At 49.8% G+C, this 22,736-nt stretch overlaps 1 protein-coding gene across 4 annotated transcripts; it reads left to right on the top strand.

Moving 5' to 3' along the window:
- The first annotated feature begins 4,819 nt into the window (after positions 1 to 4,819).
- fus (FUS RNA binding protein) lies at positions 4,820 to 22,409 on the top strand. 4 transcript variants are annotated; one of them, XM_060822315.1, is made up of 15 exons: positions 4,820 to 4,887; positions 8,964 to 9,000; positions 9,100 to 9,260; positions 9,543 to 9,705; positions 11,315 to 11,610; positions 13,050 to 13,236; positions 15,137 to 15,171; positions 17,192 to 17,227; positions 17,319 to 17,428; positions 17,861 to 17,990; positions 18,341 to 18,451; positions 18,830 to 18,965; positions 19,446 to 19,531; positions 20,108 to 20,267; positions 22,142 to 22,409. In XM_060822315.1, the coding sequence occupies exons 1-15, from the start codon at positions 4,875 to 4,877 to the stop codon at positions 22,179 to 22,181; spliced, it is 1,701 nt and encodes a 566-aa protein (XP_060678298.1). In that variant the 5' UTR covers positions 4,820 to 4,874; the 3' UTR covers positions 22,182 to 22,409. The 4 variants fall into 4 exon arrangements, with proteins under 4 accessions (XP_060678298.1, XP_060678300.1, XP_060678299.1 ...); XM_060822316.1 differs by having other exon boundaries at positions 4,828 to 4,887; positions 8,967 to 9,000; XM_060822317.1 differs by lacking the exon at positions 15,137 to 15,171.
- The last annotated feature ends 327 nt before the right edge of the window (positions 22,410 to 22,736 follow it).

The raw sequence follows: 22,736 nt of genomic DNA, 5'->3' as shown, positions 1-22,736 counted from the left end.
CCCGCATTAAGTTTTTACCAAAAATTCAAATTTTCAAAACCAGCCTACTATTGAATCTTCCACTTGGATCTTCCTGTGCCACCTTCTCCTCTTCGGGATTATGCTTCACAGATCGCAGATCGATTAAAGGTACCTTTTTAAGAGAGCTATTTCTCGGGCAGTCTCTACATGCTGGTGGCGTGGGCAGTCCTCCTCCCAACTGATCAATTTTCCCCGGTCTTATACCCCTCCCCAAAGCATCGGGCTTTTAAGATTGTCAATATGCTCAATTCAAACTGGATTGGAGATTGATTTTTTTTGGTGGGGGAGTATAATTTAAATCGACTGACCAAATTCAAATCTTTTTGTGTCGTTTCCAAGCAACCAGCTAGCCTAGCTACTGAACCACACGCTCCATGATATCTTGTTGACAACGGAGTGGGGTGCTGGTGGGTAGCTCTGCTAGCTTTTAACTCTCTTAAATATACAGTGCACCCATATCTTCAAAACGCCTCCCGCTTAAGAAAAAAATGAACCATCATAATAAAATGATAGCTTCTCTATTCTTTCAACACATTACCCTAACAGCTGCAAATGTGTTGCTGGTCAAAGCACAGCAGGCCAGGCAGCATCTCAGGAATAGAGAATTCGACGTTTCGAGCATAAGCCCTTCATCAGGAATGAAGGGCTTATGCTCGAAACGTCGAATTCTCTATTCCTGAGATGCTGCCTGGCCTGCTGTGCTTTGACCAGCAACACATTTGCAGCTGTGATCTCCAGCATCTGCAGACCTCATTTTTTACATTACCCTAACATACAGATAACGTTAATCTAAGTTCATCCTAACTTCCCGTTTAACTTAATTTATTTTAATGTTCGATACATACATTAAATCTCATCTAAACTTTATCAGTTAAATCCGTGATAACGCATCTGCGATTACATTCTTACGACCCAAAACGTGCGATTTTTAAATTAAAAGTCTGTAGCATGTCATGTTGCGGCTGTACAGGACATTGGTTAGGGGCCACTGTTGGAATATTGCGTGCAATTCTGGTCTCCTTCCTATCGGAAAGTGGTGTGGAAACAGGCCCTTCGGCCCAACACGTCCACACCGACCCTCCGAAGAGCAACCCACCCAGACCCATTCCCCTACATTTTACCCCCTGCACCTAACACTACGGCCAATTCACCTAACCTGCACATTTCTGGTCTGTGGGAGGGAACAGGAGCACACCCACGCAGACACTGGGAGAATGTGCAAACATTCCACACCGACAGTTGGCTGAGGCGGGAATTGAACCCGGGTCCCTGGCCCTGTGAGGCAGCTGTGCTAACCACTGTGCCACCACGCCGCCCACTTGTGTCGGAGACGGTTGTTTCCACCCAGATCACAACCCGCTCAAATTTTTAGGATGCTTTAAAGACAAGAATATGAGACTATTTCATTGGAGTCTTATGGAGTCAGAGATGTACAGCACAGAAACAGACCCTTCGGTCCAACCCGTCCATGCTATCCCAGATATTCCAACCCAATCTAGTCCCACCTGCCAGCACCCGGCCCATATCCCTCCAAACCCTTCCTATTCATTCATACACCCATCCAGATGCCTCTTAAATGTTGCAATTGTCCCAGTCTCCACCACTTCCTCTAACAGCTCATTCCATACCCATACCACCCTCTGCGTGGAAAAAGTTGCCCCTTGGGTCTCTGTTAAAATTTCCCCTCTCATCCTAAAGCTATGCCCCTCTAGTTCTGGATTCCCTCACCCCAGGGAAAAGACTTTGTCTATTTACACTATCCATGCTCCCTCATGATTTTATAAACCTCTATAAGGTCACCCCTCAGCCTCCGACGCTCCAGGGAAAACAGCCCCAGCCTGTTCAGCCTCTCCCTGTAGCTCAAACCCTCCAACCCTGGCAACACCCTTGTAAATCTTTTCTGAACCCTGCCAAGTGGGACTAGATTGGGTGGCACAGTGGTCAGCACTGCTTCCTCACAGCGCCAGAGACCCGGGTTCCATTCCAGCCTCAGGCGACTGACTGTGTGGAGTTTGCACATTCTCCCCGTGTCAGCGTGGGTTTCCTCCGGGTGCTCCGGTTTCCTCCCACAGTCCAAAGATGTGCGGGTCAGGTGAATTGGCCATGCTAAATTGCCCGTAGTGTTAGGTAAGGGGTAAATGTAGGGGTCTGGGTGGGTTGTGCTTCGGCGGGTCGGTGTGGACTTGTTGGGCCGAAGGGCCTGTTTCCACACTGTAAGTAATCTAATCTAAAATGCTGTAAGGTCAGTCCCAAACTTCCTTTTTGATTGTGGGGTATTTTGAGTCTCTGAAAAGTAACCAACTGGCCGTTTGATCCTATCCTCATCTCCCTGTTGGAATCCAGCTCCAACTCCAATGTCACTCGCATTGACCAGAAGACATAGGAGTGGAAGTGAGGCCATTTGGCCCATCGAGTCCACTCCGCCATTCAATCATGGCTGATGGGCATTTCAACTCCATTTACTCGCATTCTCCCCTTAATTCCTTGGGACGTCAAGAATTTATCAATCTCTGCCTTGAAGACATTTAGCGTCCCGGCCCCCACTGCACTCTGCGGCAATGAATTCCACAGGCCCACCACCCTCTGGCTGAAGAAATGTCTCCGCGTTTCTGTTCTGAATTGACCCCCTCCTCTAATTCTCAGGCTGTGCCCACAGGTTCTAGTCTCCTCGCCTACCGGAAACAATTTCCGAGCGTCCACCCTTTCCAAGCCATGAATTATCTTGTACGTCTCTATTGAATCTCCCCTTAATCTTCTAAACTCCAACGAATACAATCTCAGGATCCTCAGCCGTTTCTCGTATGTTAGACCTACCATTCCAGGGATCATCCGTGTGTGAATCTCCGCCAATGGAGACATCTTCCCAACATCTCCTCTGTCCAGGCCGTTCAATATTCAGTGTGTTTCAATTAGAACCTCATCAACCTTCCAAACACCATCGAGTTTAGACCCAGAGTCCTCCAACGTTCCTCAAATGTTAAGCTGTTCTTTCCTGGGATCATTCTAGGGATCCTCCTCTGGACCTACCCCACGTCCAGTCTATCCTTCCTGAGGTAGGGGACCCAAAACTGTGCACGCTGCTCCAAATGTGGCCTGACCAGAACCTTTTAGAGCCTCAGGAGTACATCCCTTACTTTATATTCAAGATTTGGAGATGCCGGTGTTGGAATGGGGTGGACAAAGTTAAAAATCACACAACACCAGGTTATTATCCAACAGGTTTAATTGGAAGCACACTAGCTTTCGGAGCGACGCTCCTTCATCAGATGATTGTGGAGGGCTCGATCGTTACGTCGCCCCGAAAGCTAGTGTGCTTCCAATTAAACCTGTTGGACTATAACCTGGTGTTGTGTGATTTTTAACTTTATATTCAAGTCCTCTCCGAATAAATGCCATGGTTTGCATTTATACAAATGATTTGGATGTGAGCATAAGAGGTACAGTTAGTAAGTTTGCAGATGACGCCATAATTATTACAACAGGATCTGGACCAGATGGGCCAATGGACCAAGGAGTGGCAGGTGGAGTTTAATTCAGATCAATGCGAGGTGCTGCATTTTGGGAAAGCAAATCTTAGCAGGACTTATCCACTTAATGGTCAGGTCCTGGGGAGTTTTACTGAACACAGAGACCTTGGAGTTGCAGGTAGATGGGATAGTGAAGAAGGTGTTTGGTATGCTTTCCTTTATTGGTCAGAGTATTATGTTCCATGCTGTTCCATCTCTAAGATTTAAGACTGTTGAATTTTCTTCCCATTTAACCCCCTTAGGTAACCCCTTGACCTCCACCCATTCCAAAACCCATAAGGTCAGGGACGTGGCTCTGCCCAGAGGTGGCAACAGTTCACTGCGCGCCAAATTCATTCATAAAATTCAGGCATGGAACGTGACCTTTCCGTGACCTATAAGCCCCGCCCCCTTCCTCCGCCGGCCGCTTCTTCCCCCCCCACCCTCGGGGAACCCAAGCTCTTGGTGTTGGTCTGGAGAGGGGTGTCCTTGGTCGTTTGCACACTTGATCCCACACCGGTGCTCGACTCGAAACCTTGGAGAGGCAAAACCGTAATTTTCTGAGATGGAGACATGATGTCCCGTGGGTGCAACTTCTTAAAACGGTTTTAGGAGTGGATACCGTTGACGAGACTCTTTGTGAACCCCCCTCGTCCTCCGCAGAGAATGGTCGAGTCCTTCCCAGGTTGGGGGCGTGTTCACTTTTGGAATCGTCCATCCCATTTTGATAAGGGGGGTGTTTGCAACAGGACGGACATGACCTTTAGTTCAAAACATCACTTGACACGAGTGTCCCCGATCCAACTGATGTTAGAAAAGTCACTAAGATATTTATGAGCAGGGTTGCCAAATCCAACGTGACCCTCCTCGAAGGGTTCCATTTTCAACGTTTCTCGTCCACCCCCACGGATTCTCGGCCGGCTGCACCATTCTCTGGCGTGGGGACGGGTGGGAGGGAGCGGAGGGAGATGGTCCCGTCCTTTGTCCGCGAAGGCTGGAGATCACGTGGTCACCCCCCCCAGCTGACTGTACCAACTCCGTGGAGGGGAGGGACGAATGCATAGCGCAGAGAATGGCGGAAAAGAAAGGGGGAAATGGGTCGTCCGTTTTCCGACAAAACGAGCAATGTTCAGTTGGGGGGGGAGGGGGGTGAATGGTAACAAAAAAGGGATGGGGTGCCCCCCTCGAGGTTGTGAGGACCACGCCCACTTCCCCCCGTCCTCATTTGCTGTGATCCAAAGGGGGGCGGGGTTTCCGAGGCTCCGCCCACTCTCCGGGTAGACCCGGCCCCTCTCGGAGCGGAGACGGTCAGTCGGAGCCGGAGCTCCGAGCGAGAGCAGCGTGAAGATGGCGTCCAATGGTAAGAGGACCAGGAGGGAAGCGAATGATACGAAATGAAAGATTGGAGGGGGGGAAAAGCAGGGGAGTTGTCCGCGCTCTCCCGTTTCCTCTCAGGGAGCGGGCGCCGGGAAGGGCGCTCTTTCAGCGCAGCGTCTGGTTAATTTTTTTGCCGGGGCCGCCATTTTGTCGGGCCTCAGCGGGCGCCATTTTCTCTTTAACGTCGGAAAATTATTTATTTTTTAAATTCAAGAAACCTTTCGATCTGTGGGCGGATGGGACGGTTTTAATTTCATTGGTGAGGGGCGACGGCGAACAAAGTGCGCAACGTTTTTTTTTAAATGTAGGGGGGTGTCGTGTGTCCCGCCGCCATTTTGTTCCCTCGCCGCTTGCGTCTCTCTCTCTCTTAGTCGTCTCTTTTTTTTGTTCTGTGGAACATCGGCTACCCCAGGATGCGTGGCCCTGTCTCTGCCCTCCCTGCCGTGAGCGTGCTTGCGCGGAGGGATGGGCGGGTCCTTTGCAGCAGCCGCCGGCTCCGCGCCGCCATCTTGTGCCGATGGCGACCCTTCATCCTCTCCCCTCACTCACTCTCTCTCTCTTTTTTTCGGTCACTCCGCCGCCTATTTCCAGCATCTGGCGCGGCCGATGCCTCCCCCGCGCTCTCCCGGCCGCCGCGGCGCCGTCGGTCGCCCGACGCGCGGCTGCCCCGGCCAGGATGGCGCCGGATGGTGGGGCGCCCCGTCCCCCGTCTCTTTGGTTTCACGCCTCGGCCATGGCGGCTACATCCGGGGTCTCTCTCGGCTCTTCTCTCTCCTTCTCTTCCCCCCCCCATTGTCGCCGGCGGCGTGATGACGTCAACGCGGCGCTATCTGGCGTGGGGAGAGGGTAGGGGGCGGGGCTTGGGCGCAAAACGGAAGTCTGCTTGTGCCCTTTAACCCCTGCCCCCTTTTGCCAACAGCCAGGAGTGCCCAACGTCATCAGGTTTGGTCAGGAAGACCCTGAGCAGCTCAGGGTAAAGGGCTCCACCAAAACCCACAGCCACTTGCTTGAATGAGAGTGTAATGAACATTGAAAATATGTTGCTGGAAAAGCACAGCAGGTCATGCAGCATCCAGGGAGCAGGGGGAATCGACGTTTCTGGCATGAGCCCTCCTTCAGGCAGGGCTCATGCCCGAAACGTCGACTCTCCCGCTCCTTGGATGCTGCCTGACCCGCGCTTTTCCAGCCACACTTGTTTTCAGCTCTGATCTCCAGCATCTGAAGTCCTCCCGTTCTCCTATAATGTTGTTAGGTAATCTCCCATCACCCTGCACTAGATAGGAATGGGGTTACCAATCCCTCTGTCACACTTCTGCTTTGTTCGAGGTGGTGGTGGGGGGAGGGGAGATTTTGCAGTTGTTCTGAGGTCAAACCTTGGTATATGCCACCAGGGTGAGGCTACCCGTACAGGTATGCAGCCAGGCCCTTTCAGTTCATGCCAGCAGCATCCCACTCTGTATTTTCCGTGTTTGTGAATTTTTTTATTATTTAAAAGGGGAGAGCACGGCAAATTTATATGCACATGTAAGATCACAAGGCATGAACGCGCTGTCTTTTTCGCAGGGTCAGGGGGTTGAGGTCCGGAGGTGACCAATTTAAAGTTTATGGAGAAAGAATAATAGGGAGCTTGAGGGGCACCTTTTGTTCTTTTAGAGGGTGGTCCGGATATGGAATTTGCTGCTAGTGGAAGTAATTGATAATGAATGGGAAAGCATTAGAACGACAATGGCCAAATGCAGGGAAATGGGGTTAGCCTGGAAGGACATTTTGATCAGCACGAAAAGGTTTGGGTCCAAGGGCCTGTCTCCATGAGAAGAATCTACGGCTAATCCATCGAAGCTGCACAGCTTTGGACTAGAGGAGCAAATTGGAGCACCGTGTGTAAACCCATGCAGCCACTGGGAGGATGTGCAAATTCCATTCGTTGCTTGCCTAAGGTGGAATTGAACTTAGGTCCCTGGTGCTTTTCAGGCACCAGTGGCAGCCACTGTGTTGTCCCATTAAGTTTACTAGGCCATTAGTTCATGGCTAATATGTTTCTTCCTGTAACTTTTGATCCTTTACTGATCAAGATTCTGTGTTCATTTGTCTGATACTCTTAATGACTCAGCCCCCAGCTTTACTATCCTCTGGCTGAAGAAGGTCCTGCATTCTAAACGGTTGTCCCTGTGAGGGTGTGCCCTCAGGCCCTAGTCTGTCCGAGGTGTGGTAACTAGTCCCACATTTGGGGTTCTCTAATTCACAGGCGCAGTCCCACATGGTTGCGGGGAGGGTTGGTGGGAGGTGTAATTTCAGAAATCTCACCCCCTAGCATTCTGCGAATACTGGTGTTTCCTGTCCTACCTCATGGTGATCCCCCTTGAGTTTAGATCACTGAGATATAACTGGAGATCAGAATTGTGCGTGGGGCTGGAAAAGCACAGCAGGTTAGGCAGCATCCGGGGGGCAACAGAGTAAGCCCTTATGTCTGAAACTTTGACTCCTGCTGAGACATCATCGGATGCTGCCTGACCTGCTGTGCTTTTCCAGCATCATGCTCTCAACTCTGATCTCCGGCATCTGCAGTCCTCACTTTATCATAACTGGAGTTCCGCACAGTGAATCTACTCTGGGTTGCCAGCAATTTCTCTGTACTTTCAGATCAGCGCCCTCAACTCCAGTTGGAGGTGTCAGCACATATAGATAATGATGAACAGGGTGGGGGGGCAAATGCTGCTTGTCTTCAGTCTCCACGATGTAGAATATAGCAGTACGGTGGTCTCGTGTATGTTGGTAACCCTTTGGTTAGGCCACCGTGTACAAAGGATCCCATCAGAATAATTACATTGGAGAGGGTTCAGGAGAGTTTCACTAAGAAGTTGCATTGGGTGATAAGCCTCAAATAGGAGAGGCTGGATTTATGTTCCTTGTTCACCAATGCCCAGGCTGACCTGGGCAACCTTTTCTGTATCTGCTGCCCTCTGTGATTGATGCTTTGAGAATTCCTGCCCCTCTACTTTGTTTTCTTCCCTGGTGGGCACCAGAGGTTTAGATGGGTTTTCCGTTGGGGTTGCTTTCAATATTGGCGCCATGAGAGAGAGAGAGGCCTCTATTTCAGGTGAAGTTGGATCAGGTAGCCTGGTGGGAGGGGCAGGTTGAGATAGGGACTGTCGCACATTTTGACAGATGTCTGTCATCCTGGGTGAGGAAGTCCTGTTGGAGGTTGTAGAAATTCCTGCCCAGCGGGATTATCGTCCTGAACTGTCGTGGATTGGAAGTGGGATCTGGTGGAGGTTTAGACCACTCAGCCCCTCCAGCCCTGCCCCACCATTGGGGTTGTGATTTGTGATGTTATCTATAGACTGTTGACCCAGAGAGCCAGGTAATGTTCTGGGGAGCTGAGTATGAATCCCAATATAGTGGATGGTAGAGTCTGAATTCCATTAAATATCTAGAATTAATCTAATGGCCATGAAATGTAGATTAGAAACAGGCTGCTCAGCCCAATACGTCCACACTGACCCCCCCCCCTCCCCGCGCCAAGAGTAACCTACCCAAACCCATTCCCCTACCCTTTGTATACCCCTGACTAGTGCCCCTAACACTACAGGCAATTTAGCATTGGCTAGTTCACCTGCCCCACACATTCTTGGACTGTGGCAGGAAACCCACGCAGACTCCTCACAAGCATCTGAGGCTGGAATTGAACCCTGGCACTGAGGCAGCAGTGTTCACCACTGAGTCACTGTGCTGCACGCCCACTATGGTGGTAGGTTACCCGGAAAAACCCATCTAACATCCTGTGGGCCTGGCCTCTCCGAGACTCCAGACCCCATGGCAATGTGGTTGACTCTGCCGGCCTCCTTCACCCAGAGGACAGTTCATTAAATGCTGGCCTAACCTTTGACCCCTGCGATGAATCGGACAGATTCCCGTCTACCTCCTGACAGGCTTTTGCATCCTTGCCTACCCAAGTGTTTATCCATTCAAGCAATCTCAGCCCTAAAAGGTTGTAGCTTTCTCAGTGCTCTCTGTTACTGAAATATTCCTGATTGACTTTTTCCTTTCCTCTCTCCAAAGCAGATCTTGGGAACTACGGGCAGTCTGCTCCTCAGAGGTGAGTCTGTTTGTTGAGTGACTCCTTTTGCTGCTTGTGTTTGTTACCAGGGTGTGTATCTTCTAACCTGCCTGTGTCCTTGTTCTCTCTCCGTCACAGCTATGGGGCATACAACACCCAGTCCAGCCAAGGAGGTTACTCACAGCCCCCACCTCAAGGCTACAGCCACCAGGGCTACAGCAGCTACAGCCAGTCAGGGGACTCATCGGGATACGGCCAGGGAGGGGGCTACAGTTCATCCTACAGTCAAGCGCAGAGTGGTAAGCTCTAGTTCAGTTCTGAAGATAGGGCTATTCTGGTGATCTTGCCCCCCCACACACACACACACACAGAGGGTTCTGCGCGGCTGAAGCAGTAGGATTATCCTCTGCCCCCTGCTGCAAGAACAGGGTTGTTTTGTTGGTTCTGGATGGGTAGCTGATTGAGCAGAGTTGCTCTGCGCTGCTGTGCCCCGGGAGCTCAATTTTTCCTTTTGTGTGATGTTACCATTGAATGGGCTGGTGAGCGTTTGTAACGGATTGTCCTCCTTTGTGTTTTGGCAGGTTACGGGAGTCAGCCTCCCTCTCAAGGCTACAGTCACTCTGGCCAAGGAGGATACGGTTCAGGGGGTTACAGCAACACCCAGGGCTCCCAGAGTTCATACAGTCAGCAGTCCTCTTACCCCAGCTATGGGCAGCAGCCAACCTCCACCTCCTCATCAAGCAGGTGAGCTCTCACTGAAACGTCTACGTCACTCCATATCTGTTTGAGGAGGTGTCTTTATAAACGCACTGTGACCCAGAGGGGCTGGAAGGAGTGAGTGTACCTGACGCAGTGTGTAATCAGTCCCAGCGGGGAAGGAAGCAGAGGTGTACCTGATGCATCAGTCCTGTTAAAGCACAGATTTGAGATGGGCCAGGGAATCCCTTGTGGACTCCGACCTGTAAGCCTCTCCGTTTGTCCCGGAGATCGTACTTGTTGGCAGTTTGGAATAAAGAACCTCTTACAGTTTAGTTTAATTTTAGTCATCCCCTTTTGTTCATTGATAGCATCACTGTTACAACATAATATTGATATCTGTGCACGAAACTAGCTAGGTTCTAATAACCTAGGAGAGTAGGGTACCAACTCCAAGTGCTCTGTCAGGCTACTCCAACGTACTGATAAAGTGGCTTCCTTTATGCAAAAGTTTGAAAGAAAACTGCCTGTTCTAAATAGGACAGATAACCGTGAAAGACCATCTTTTTGTAAGGAAGAAAAGTGAATTGATAGCTCTGTGTGCACTTGACTGAGCTATCTATCGGGTGGGAAGAACATACGAACAGCTTAGTCTGCTAGTGAGAGAAATTCCTATTGGAAAGAGGTACCAGTCTAAGCTAACTGGCAAGTCCACAAGGTCACCTTGCACAGCTCACATGTCTGGTACGATTATTTTACTAAACGGCTTCTTAGCAAGCAGGGCTAACTTTTGACCATAACTAGGTGTCCTGACAGATTGTCAGCATCTCTTCAATGTTAGGTTTAGAGTAATTTTAAGCTGGGAGCAGATTCCTGCTTTTTATCTTGAGTACAGAACAATTCTGTGCTTAAGGCTGGAATATTCCTGCAAGGCTGACCTTCAAATGGTTAATTAGTCTCGAATTAAACATGCCGCCTTCTCAAGTTTGTGATTCAAATTCAAATAAGAATTGATGAGTCTGTAAAAACAGCAGGGAAGTTAGGGCTTCATCAATATTACTTGTAAAGAGTTTGTATTTAATACCTGGTAATGGCTACTCAATATCCAGTCCCAAAATGCAAATACATTCAGTCCATAGCAGATAAGCACTGAGTTAATTTTCTACTGGCTCGGCAGCCCCAGCACTAAAACGGTCTCTCTCTGGTGTCCTTTGCAACGAAGTCAGCAAAGATTTTTTTGTTCTCTCTGCCCTGCTTGCAAGGGGTAATAAGAGTCCGCTATAATTGGCAGCATCTGACCGTCACTGACGAAGTGTTTGATAGTACAGTTTTGTTTCGGGGTCCGAACCGAACACTCACTCGTTTCACAGGGGAACAACTGTGAATGTTATCACTTGGTGTCCTACTCACTGATGCTACGGCAAATGGTCTTAATTGCCTTACAGCATCCTGTTATCGTTTGGTGAGCCCACGTGTCCCTATCTTCTGCATACCTTGAGATTCCCCCCACCCCCTTTTTCTGAGCCTTCCTGTCGGTCTATTTTCTAGTGCAGCAAATGTGGTCTATAATGTAGCATTTACATTTTAGTTTAAATGTTTAAAGGCAGTCGGAACGTCTTGAACATACTAACATCTTAAGGTTTCTTTTTGATTACAGCTATGGGGGCTCGAACTCCCAGCAGAGCTCGTATGGGCACTCCCAGGGAGGTGGTTACAGCCAGCAACAGGGCTCCTATGGTCAACAGGGCTCCTACGGCCAACCGCCGAGCTCTTACAGCCAGCAGCAAGGCTCCTATGGCCAACCACAGGGCTCGTACGGCCAGCAGCCTGGATCCTATGGCCAAGGAGGTGGTTACCAGGGCCAGCAAGGAGGATATGGCGGGCAAGGACAGTACAGTGGGAGCAGTGGTGGTGGTGGCGGCGGCGGCGGCAGTGGAGGCTCCTCTGGAGGAGGTACGTTTCAGGAACTCAAGGCGCACTCCCACTCTATTCCCTCTATCTGAAGGGAAGTGGTGTCTCCTGCATCTGACCTGCACTATGCAGCTGCTCCATTTTGATTAATCTTCCCCCTCCGAGACCTGGAATCCCTCCCAGATGGAAATATATTCAGTGGCAGGCCACTGGTTGAGACTTCCGAGATTCCCCACCTTCCTGAGTGTAGAAAGGGAATTTTGGGCTCTATCTGAAAGGCCCGGACCCTGTCCTCAGCCATGCCCTTTGGGGGGCGGGGAGGTGATCTCCCCACATCCACCTCGTTCTTCTAAGCCCTGGACAATATCAATCCCATTCTGACCTTTTTGAGTGTCGGAGTTGCAATGTTATGTTGAGGTTGTACAGGATGCTGGAGTACTGTGTCCAGCTCTGGTCACCCTGTCATAGGAAGGGTGTTACTAACCTGGAGCGGATTCAGAAGGGATTTCCCGGGATGTCGCCAGGAATGCAGGGTTTGAGTCGTGAGGAGAGGCTGGGATTTCTTTCACTGGAGTGTGGGCGGTTGAGGTTTATAAAATAATGGGGGCCATAGATCAGGTCAGTGGTAGGTGTGTTTCCCCTCAGGTGGGAGATTTCAAGGTTAGGGCACATATTTTTGGGGCGCAGTTTTGTTTTAGTGGTTTGTGTGGAATGAACTTCTGTAGAAAGTGCCGGTTACAAGTAAAGTCAGAATGGGGAAAAGACATTGGGAAAGGTTTGGAGGGAGGTGGGTGTCATTTTTAGTTTGGGAAAATGTTTGGCATGGACTGGTCTCGTCTGCCCATAACTTGATTGGAAACAGTGATTTTGCACCCCCCCTCCCCGCAAACTATCCCAATCCGTGAATTCTGTTCTGCCCAAATGTTGTTGAATTCACTGGAGTTGGCCCGAGATCTTGGGTACATCGTAACGCAGCTGGCTGTCATGATCTGACTGTGGGGACTGAATAGAGTCACAGCGAGCAGTGTTCTGCGAACCCTTCAGTTGGAGTACTCTTCTGTGAATTCACAGGCAGTGGGGTGGCTGGGTGCTGTCAGGTATGCCCAGTGGCTCGGGGTTCAGTTCCTTACCTCCGGTAACTGTGTGTGGGGGATTTGCACGTTTTCTCCGTGCCTGCTTGGGTTCCCTCCCATAGTCCAAGGATGGGCAGGTTAGGGTGGATTGGCCGTGGGAAATTGTCCCGTAGTGCCCAGGGATGGGTAGGTCAGGGTGCATCAGTTAGGGGTAAATGTAGAGTAATGGTGGTAGGGGGAATGGGAGGGTTGCTGTGGCCTTGTTGGGCCTAAGGGCCTGTTTTCATGTTGTAGGGATTCTGAGTGGGTGTTGCGATGCAGCATGCACGCTGTTGTTTTTCCCTTGTGACCTGGAATTTTTCTGTCTGTCCCTCCCCCACCCTGCCTTTGTCTCCCTGGCTATGGAAGGTGGATATGGCCAAGATGCCAGCCCCTCGAGTGGTTACGGCAACCAGGAATCCGGCAGCTTTGGGAGCCAGCAGGACGGCCGTGGCAGGGGCCGAGGAGGCTATAACCGTGGCAGCGGTGGCTTCGAGCGTGGTGGTGGCGGCGGTGGTGGAAGAGGAGGTCGTGGAGGTCGTGGTGGGGGCATGGGGTAAGGGTCAGCACCTCTAGCGACCACTTTCCTGCTGCTTGTTCTGAAAAGCAACAACCACGAACTCGTGATGACTAACCTCCTGTCTTTCCCTTTGGTCCGGGGGTGGATGGGTTGTGCCATTCTGGGGGAGGGAGTGTTGAGCTGCCCCTCCCAGTCGCTGCTGAGGGTCAAGGTTCATCCACTCTGTCTGCAATTATTGTTATTTATTGGTAACGGGGCCACCGGGCCCCGCTGGACAATTTTCACTGGAGTTTGGGAGATGCCGGGCAGATTCTGTTTACGGGGCTTCTGTCTTTATAATCTGCCCCGTTTTGAAGAATGTTTCATTTCATGAAAGTTGATGCATCTCTCTTTCCATGTTGGTGGTGGTTAAGGTTTCCATTACTCACTGCGTGACGAAACAGCACTGCTGAGGCTCCATCCAGCCTGTTTCTGGTTGGTGCGTTGACGTGTCTGTGTGTGCGTGTAACTGTGTGCATAAATATACGTATAGTGCTCATTCGTTCATGGTGCATAACTGACCAGTGGCAGCCAGTTTCCAGGCTTTTCACACGAGACCAAATTCTTTCTCTTGCACAAGAGTGTTTTCCAACTGCCAGGGCCCGCCTGTGGGTTCTGCTGTCGGCTCAGGGTGTGGGGATGGGGGGGGTTGTAACAGTGTTACTGAAAGGGAGCTCGTGATGACTCCACAACTCTGTGGCAGGGCTGGGCTTAGAGGGACATTGCGGGGGTGGGGGGAGAGAAATATCATGGCCAGAGGCGCCAAGCGGGTCAGCATGGACAAGGTAGGCCGAGTGGCCGCCTCTGCTGCTTGGTGGACCTCCCCCTGTGTGTCACCTGCCACCATCTTCGACCGGCTCAGGGTGTGTTTCAGTCCAGGCACAGCCATGGGTTGGTTATTGGCTTCCCAGTTCCATCAGACCCGCTGCTGCACTCGGGCGTTTGGTATTTGGGTTTTGTCTTGTCTGTTTTGCCAAGTTCCCGGATGGTGAGTATGTGGTATACAATGGAAGCAAGTGTCTTTTATTCTCGTTTTGAATATGTAGATGTAAAGAAAGAAAAAAAGAGTGCTTTCACCTTGTTTCTGATGTTAACAAATTCTGCAATTTTGTGTGTCACAGGTTTCAAAGTGAAATGAACTATGTCACTTCTCCACCCTCCACACTAGCTTTACATAACAAGTCTTTATATATTTTTTTTTGTTGCTGTTTTTGGTTTTTGTTTTATAAGGCTCCACAAGGGGAGGGGAATGGGTTTAAGAAAATGCATGTCTTACAGTAGCTTAAACACCATCACAAATTAGCCTGGTCAGATGGTTGTTATTTTTCTTTAAAGAAATCCAAGGTTAACGCAAGCTTGCAAGATGTCTTTACCACATACACACTCACACAAACAAACACACACACACACAAAACTCTGTGGTAGTAATGGTCTGTGTTTTGAGATATGTATTGCAAGGTAATGAAAGACAAACTGGGTGTACCTTTTATCAAAGTACGACCTGATTCCTGTATTAAACCTATATATTGACAGTCTTATTTTTAACATGAACTGGATTGAAGGGCTGTAAACGGTTAAATTCTGGCTTCAGCTTAGGTCTGCAATTGTCCTTTTTTTATGCAAGGTTTGGTGTTAGTCAAATACATTTTTACAATGGAAAATTTTGACCAGTTAAGGGTTTTCTGACGCACTGGAGAGAAAAAAAAAACAAAACTGCAACGGAAAAGAGTTGGTTTCGGTGCCATTGTCGCAAGAGGTCTGGTTTTAAAAGGAGGAAACAATGATATACGTATATATAATATATATTCCATAGAACCTTATGCTTAAGTTGACACACGACACACTCTCACGCACACGTTGGAAAAAAGCTTCAAAGTCTTCAAATTTGTCTCCCCAGCGGTGGTGACCGAGGTGGATTCAATAAGTTTGGTGGTAAGTGAAGAGTTAAGCAACTCCAAAAAGCAAAAAAAAAGTGGAAAAGTGAAACAAAAGTTGTATTGCTATGAAAATGAAAATTGCAATGTGTTGCCACCAAAGCCACCATGATCAGGATATAACCTATGGGAGTGTCACTTAACAGGCTAACATGGTGGGTGGGTGTGAGAGACACATCAGTGGCTGTCTTCCTGATGGCTACGTGGGCACTGAGTGGTACCCTTCAATCTGGGCCTGGCTCGCAAAGTTAAAACGCATGTCATCTAGTTTTTCTTTCTCCAAAAACCAGCCAGCCCCGTTTTAAACTGGGTAATGGTGTTGTTGATCTCCATGTGTACTTACACCAGTGTTTAGTTTGCCATGGGAGACCAGTCAAAACCACTGCTGCCAATTCTGGGTTATATTCTGGAGCGGTTGTTGACTTGGTTCAGAGTTTCTCCAGCTTATCAGGCTTCCCATGGGTTATTGGTGAGCAGGTTCTGCGATGTGTTATGCACGTGGCCCTGCGGCCCTCTGGTGTTTTTCATTGCCTAGCACGCCTCTGGGGGTGAAAAGGGTGAGTGACGTTCCCTGCCTCAGTGCCCCCCCCATCCCCCTGCCCCCAAGCCTCTCCCCTTCCCCTGAGGAGAGGTGGACCTGTATTTACCTTGGCTTCCAGGGTTAGCCTGTTTGGCTCCAACCAGAAAGCTTTGCAGGGTGACCCGAGAGGAGGCTGTGCCCTTGCAGAGGTAGTCTGGTTCCCTGTCTCCATTTAATGGGTGATGACCTGTTGGAGTGCAGATCGGGATCGCCTGAACTGGGGGAAAAGAGCATCCTGCCACATGCAAATTTGCCTTTGTTTTTATGTCTGTTCCCATTCTGTATGTGAGTGCACTGGCCCTAACACCCTGTCTCTGGACATGTGCAGATGTGTTCTGAGGCTTGTCTGGGTGGCTAGTGGCTGCAATATGGGAATGGGGTGCTAAAAGTTTTCATGAGGTTTAAGATCTAAACTGTTGTCAGTCTCAACAATATGAAGGTGGCGAAAAAGGTGGTTGGTTAACCTGATTCCTTATTTTAAAAGGATATGTTCAATAAAGCAACTGCTGGGTATGTGATAGGGAGAGGGGAGGGTGTGTTTTGAAAGGAACACCCTGTTTTGTTTTTGTGTGTGACTGTAACTTAGTCGCTGTACCACAGCAACTTACTGTAGAGGGGGCCAGTCTGCTCGCTGACCAGGGTGCTGTCGCGCTCAGGCATGTCCCCGAGAAGGCTAGACCTGTTCTAGATCACCACCAGCAGACACTCCTGCTCTCCGATCCGAAGGCCTGTTCACATTCTGTATCAGCGTAGGCTGCTTCTAAAACAGATGTATCCGTTTCAGAGACAAATGTTAAACGTAAAACGTGTGAACGTGTGGGTTTTATTAAAGATGTGAGCTGTAACAGTATTGCAGAATGAATGACAAATGCCCAGTGTGTCAGGAACACTTTAGTTTGTAACAAGAGGTCTTTGAAAATCGTTTTTTAAAAAAAAAAGAATTTGCCCATTGGGGCTGACAAGTTCTGAATTCTAAATATGGAGAATGCAAATGTGTTCAAACTGGTTACAGATCAGTGGAGGAGCGAGGTGGTTTTAAATCATTACTCATATATATACACACTCTAATAAAACAAGTGAACTTTGGGTTCTGTGTGCTTAATACTCAACCAAATCAAAAGGTGTTTGATGGAATACAAAAAGGTGGTGTTTCTTGTAGGTTTGGAGTTGGGTTTTTTCCAATGTAGCTGATGTGATTTGCTGGAAACTGCAGGTACAATGTTCTTTGCTGTGAAGTTGGTAAATGGTTTATTTGTTGCTGAGTGCCTTGTGCACCTGGATCTCTCTCCACCCTGTTACTTTTATCAGTGCTGTTGTGTTACCTGTGAATTGTTTCTGCTGTTGGGGGTGTGACCGGCTGGGGCTGTTGATGTTGAATGGACGGTGATGATTTTCTCTGCTGCTGAATCTCTTTATTTTTCTCTTTTTCACATTGAAGGACCGAGAGACCAAGGACCCGGTGCTCCAAATCCAGGTAGGGGCCTGTTTTCCATTCCTCTTCCTTCTGTTCCTGTGTGTGTGTGTACCAATTGCCTAACGAATCCTCTCCTCCGTCTGCTCCTCAGGCTCTGATCAGGATAACTCTGACAATAACACCATCTTTGTCCAGGGGCTGGGTGATAATGTCACTGTTGACACGGTTGCTGATTTCTTCAAGCAGATTGGGGTGATCAAGGTGAGACACCTGTGTCCTCGAGTGCCCTGTACCGAGGCACCTGGAGTTACCGATGTGGGGTACTCGGGCACTGCCTGGGGGCAGACTGCTTTCACCGTCTGTTTGGCATGTTCCCTTTCTACTGATCTCAAGCCAAGATTTGATTTTCCCCCACCCTCTGGGCTTCCATTTTGCTGGCTGCACGTAGGAGTAAAAGGGTGGGGATGGGTGGTCTGTATTCAAGGGTTAGACTTCCCCAGGAGCCCTCGGGGGAATGGGGGTACATTTGGCATGTTACTCCAGACTGAGCTGTTCCTTGCTCTCACTGGAACTTTACAGAAGGGCTGTGCATGCTATCCTTGCTGACTGAGAATCAGCACGGTGTGGGGGTCTGGAGGGCTTTGCTGTCTCTTGCTGGAAGCTCATCACTCCTCTCTTCCCCCTCCCCACCAGGTGAACAAGAGGACTGGCCAGCCGATGATCAACCTCTACACGGACCGGGAGACGGGCAAGCTGAAGGGAGAGGCCACCGTGTCCTTTGACGACCCTCCTTCTGCCAAAGCAGCCATCGATTGGTTCGATGGTGAGTCAGCACATCTCCTGGCTTTGCCTGGTACCTGACTAAACCGCTGTAAACAGATGGTTGGTAGGCAGTCAGTAAGATGCAGCTTGCTGCTATACCACAGATACAGAGAAAGTACACCATCTGTCCCCATAAGGTCGTGGAACAGAATTAGGCTCCACCATTTGATCATGACTGATGTCCTGTCACCCCACGATGTCTGTGTCCCCCCCCCCCAATCCCCATTCTTCCTGTGATCATTCCGGTATTCCAGCTTGGTTGGCTGGGATAGCACTCAGCAGTGTGACTTCTATTTTTGCTCGTTCGGTTGTTTAGTGTCTGTAATTTTTGTTTGTCTTGTGTATCTGCAGGGAAGGAGTTCAATGGCAATCTGATCAAAGTCTCCTTTGCCACTCGGAGGACGGAGTTCAGTCGTGGGGGCATGCGAGGTGGAGGAGGGAGAGGAGGCGGCGGAGGGAGAGGTGCTTTTGTCTCTCAGTAACGTCCTTGTTTGTCTGTATGTACTGTTCGGTTTTTCAAGAGGATCTCCCCTTCACAGGCAGCCGGCAGTTCTTGTGCTGCGGATTTATTTTGAAGGGCGAGGTATTGTCACACAGATGGTGCGTAACTGTTGTATCCCATTGTTCCTGTCAAATTTGGGAGGATGCAGCACTGCTCTGTCTGCAGTCTCCCTCCCTGGGCGTTTCACTGAAATGAGCCACGTTGCCAGGCCCCTCTGCCAGCCTGGTTACTGGTGTAAATCTGGGCACCCACTCTGGGTTATTCAGCGGCTGCTGTCCAGGTGCCGAGTGTATACTATGGAGATTGTAACAGGGGTGTGTGTGTGTTTTGCTGTTTAGCACCAGTGGGCCGTGGAGGATACGGTGGTGGTGGTGGTCCCCGTGGCAGCTTCTCCGGCGGTGGAGGTGGGGGAGGCGGCGGAGGTGGATCGGGTGGTGGGCAGCAAAGAGCCGGCGACTGGAAGTGCACCAACCCGTAAGTAGACCTGACAGCATGTCCCCGATGCCACCGACCAGTCCCAGAAATCCGCTTCCCTCTCCGGGTCCCCGGATCTGTTACCCCGCTCCCTCGTTTTCCCCTCCCCCACCCCCACCCAAGACGGGCAGGTTTCTGTAACTCCATCGCACAACACTGTTACCATCACGCTGGCTGCCTCAATCAGATCCTTCTGTCCAGAACAGGCCAGGACGCTCCCATCTCCCTGGAACAGTCCCACTCTCCCCTCAGCGTTCCTGGGGCTTGTTCCTGTGAATCCCTGAGTGCCTTGACTTGAACCAGTCTACTCCAGAGCCCCTTATCTCAGCCTGTGTCTGTGCGAGATGTTGGTCCCAGCCTCTCTCTGATCTCTGAGGGCGATGGAGAGGGGGTGTGGGGAATGTGGTACAGTGCAGGGGGCAGGGTGACCGGACAGTCTGACATCAATAACCATGGTGACCTTGCTTTTCTGGTTGGCAGGACATGTGGCAACATCAACTTCTCGTGGAGGAACGAGTGTAACCAGTGCAAGTCGCCCAAGCCTGAAGGAGGCCCACCCCCGATGGGTAGGTCAGGGCTCCTGAGGTGGGGGGGACACTGTGCTGTGGTTTAAATGGTTGTGTGGTAGATCACAATCCCAGCACAGCTCCCTGTGAACAGGCAGCCATTTTATTGTCATGGGCTCTTTAGTGTTTGGAGGGGACTGTCACAGGAGCTGTATCTGACCTTGTTATCCCTGTCTCTGGACATGTTTTTGGGGGGTGGGGGAAAGAGTGTAGAGGGAGCTTTACTCTATATCTAACTCCATGCTGTCCCTGTCCCTGGGACTGTTTGATGGGGGACAGTGTAGAGGGAGCTTTACTCTGTACCTTATCCCGTGATGTCCCTGTCCCTGGGACTGATGGGGGGGGGGACAGTGTAGAGGGAGCTTTACTCTGTATCTAACCCTGTGCTGTCCCTGTCCCTGGGAGTGTGAGATGGGGGGGACAGTGTAGAGGGAGCTTTACTCTGTATCTAACCCGGTGCTGTCCCTGTCCTGGGGAGTGAGGGGGGGACAGTTGTTTTGGGGAAGGGCGGGGAGGGTATTGCTGTTCCTCCTCCTGCTGATCAGCTCCTGTACAGTGTGTGTGTGTTGTGTCCAGGTGGTTTTGGAGGCGATCGTGGTGGAGGTGGTGAGCGTGGTAGCCGCGGTGGCTTTGACCGTGGTGGTTTCAGGGGCCGCGGTGGTGACAGAGGAGGCTACCGTGGCAGAGGTGGAGACCGAGGTGGTTATGGCATGGGAGCTGGCAAAATGGATTCCAGGTACGTTGGGGGTTGGGGGGGTGTCCAGGGGCCACTCCACACCTTTTTTGATATGTCGTGGGGGTAATGTTTTCTGAGCTGTCCACACACTGCCTCCTGACTGTCTCCCCCCTCGCTCTCCCCTGCCACCAACTTGTCACTACCCACACTCCCCTTCCTGGCACAGCCGTACCATCCACCACCTCTGTTCCTCATGAACCTGTCAGCCAATGCTTCAGTTCCCACCTTTCGCTGTACCTCAGCCCTTCCTTTCCTGGTAAATCTCTCCTGAGCCCTCTCCATTTTAATAGTATTCTTCCTTCGTCTGGGTGACACAGTATTCCAGAAGCTTCCTCCTGTACAGCGGACTGGATGATGAAGGCGTGTGTGTTAAACGCTGCTGTTAACTTTCCTGTCTACATCTGACACAAACTTCAATGGATTATATACCCTTTGACAACACTACTCACAACCTTACCATTAATTGTATACGCCTTACCCATTTTTCAGCTCATTGGTCCATTTGATCACAATCCCTTTTGTAATCTTAGAAAACCTTCCTTCGCTATCTATTCTGCCACCAATTTTGGTGTTCCCCACAAACTAACTCACCGTGCTTTCTATATTCTTGTCCAAATTATTTATATCAATGACCAAAGCAGACCAGAGCTGTTCCCTGTGGAACACTTCTGGTCACAGACCTCTAGTCTGAAAAGCATCCCCTTCACCATTACGACGTCAACCAATTAAATGGCAGGCTCTCCCTGATTTCCCCCAAGTGACCCAACTTCACTAATTACTCTGCCACGGGGAACCTTAACATCCAAATAAACAATGCCTATTGCTGTCGTCATCAATCCTTTTGGTAACTTCCTCAGAAAACCCAATTAAGTTGGAGAGACACTTTTTTGTCCTCCCCCACTCAAAACCAACTTTATCCCCAATCAATTTTTTTGCTCCTCCAAGTGACCTCCGTTAAAATCATCTCCAGCAATTGCCCACGCCCAAAGTCAGGCACCCAGGTTGGACATTTCCCCACTTTTTCCTTTATCAACGTGAGCCCACTGCCGTCATCAGGCACCTCGCCCGTGGTTGTAAACGACACACATTTCCCAAGGGGTCTGGCCATTTCTTCCCTTATTCCCGACCGTACGTTAGATCAGGAGATGTATCCACCTCAGACCTCCTGAACACACAGATTTTAACACGTCACAATTTATTTCTCTATTCTCAGACTCCAATTCTTCCTCCACCAGTAAAAACTGGCACAAAATAGTCATTGAACATCTTCTCCTGGGGTCCAATGTGCAGATAACTTATTCACCTTTAACGTTCTCGCTCTCGCGCTCGCTCTCTCTCGATACCACCTTGCTCTTTTAATGTGTTTGTAAAACCTCTTTGGATTTATCCTTGACCAGATCTGCCCATGCTGTCTCATTCATATTCCCTCTTTTGCCTTCCTGATTTTTCTTGATAATGTCCTTGCACATTTTTTATATTTGATTTGAGATTGTCGAACCAAGCTGTGTACAGCCAAAATAAGATTTTCTCTTGACCAAACCTGGAAATCATGATTGCGTCTATTGTTCCTGAATCTCACTGGCCCCTTACCGTGCACTCTGAACAGGAACATCTATCCTGAAAGCCCCCCCTCTTCAGGTTGGCGTGTTGTATGAACACTTCACAGAGCCCCTGTTGGTGTTGAAGATGTTCTTCCCCCTGCCTGTGACTGGTCCCCAGTTGGTTTGATCAGGGCCATGTACTCTGTATTTCCACACCTCCCTGTGACTTGGCCTTTGGGTTGGGCTGCTGTTGGGTTGAAGAGGTGATCTGTTCTTGATCATTTAGGAGAGACTTCTAACTTGTGCTTTCTCTCTCTCTCTCGCTCTCTCCAGGAGCGACCACAGACAGGACCGTCGGGAGAGACCCTATTAGATCGTGTACATATTCATTGGGACCATATGGGATTTGTATCTTTTAATTTTTTTTATTTTATATACCGTTACTGTGTTTGGAACGTGCTGCAAGCTGTGTAGTAACCGTTACATTGTGTGGGCTGGGGAGGCGGGGGGGGGAAGCTGTTGTTCCATTTTTGTTTTTGTATCTGTTGGATTTTACCTGTATTTTCTCAAGTTGACATTAAACTTCCAACTGTTTTAACAAGCCTGACTCTCCCTTGGTAGCAGGGTGGACCCTTTGAGTTGGCTGGCTGGGATTCATTGGATATTCCAGGCTGACCCTGAGGTAGCCATGCACATGGGACTACATCAGTTCAACAAATGTGGTTGGCTCTATTTCAGTGCTGCCTGACTCTGAAACCCAACCCCAGAAAGCAAAACTCTGATTGCACTGTGATTTTATAAACCTCTATCAGGTCGCCCCTCAGCCTCCAATACTCCAGGGAAAACGGTCCCAGTCTATCCCGATAGTTGTAACCTTCCAACTCTGGCACCGTCCTTGTAAATCTTTCCTGAACTCTTTCAAGTTTCG

Source organism: Hemiscyllium ocellatum (assembly GCF_020745735.1).
Source record: "Hemiscyllium ocellatum isolate sHemOce1 chromosome 41 unlocalized genomic scaffold, sHemOce1.pat.X.cur. SUPER_41_unloc_9, whole genome shotgun sequence".
NCBI lineage: Eukaryota > Metazoa > Chordata > Chondrichthyes > Orectolobiformes > Hemiscylliidae > Hemiscyllium > Hemiscyllium ocellatum.
This window is presented reverse-complemented; position numbering and strand designations above follow the sequence as displayed.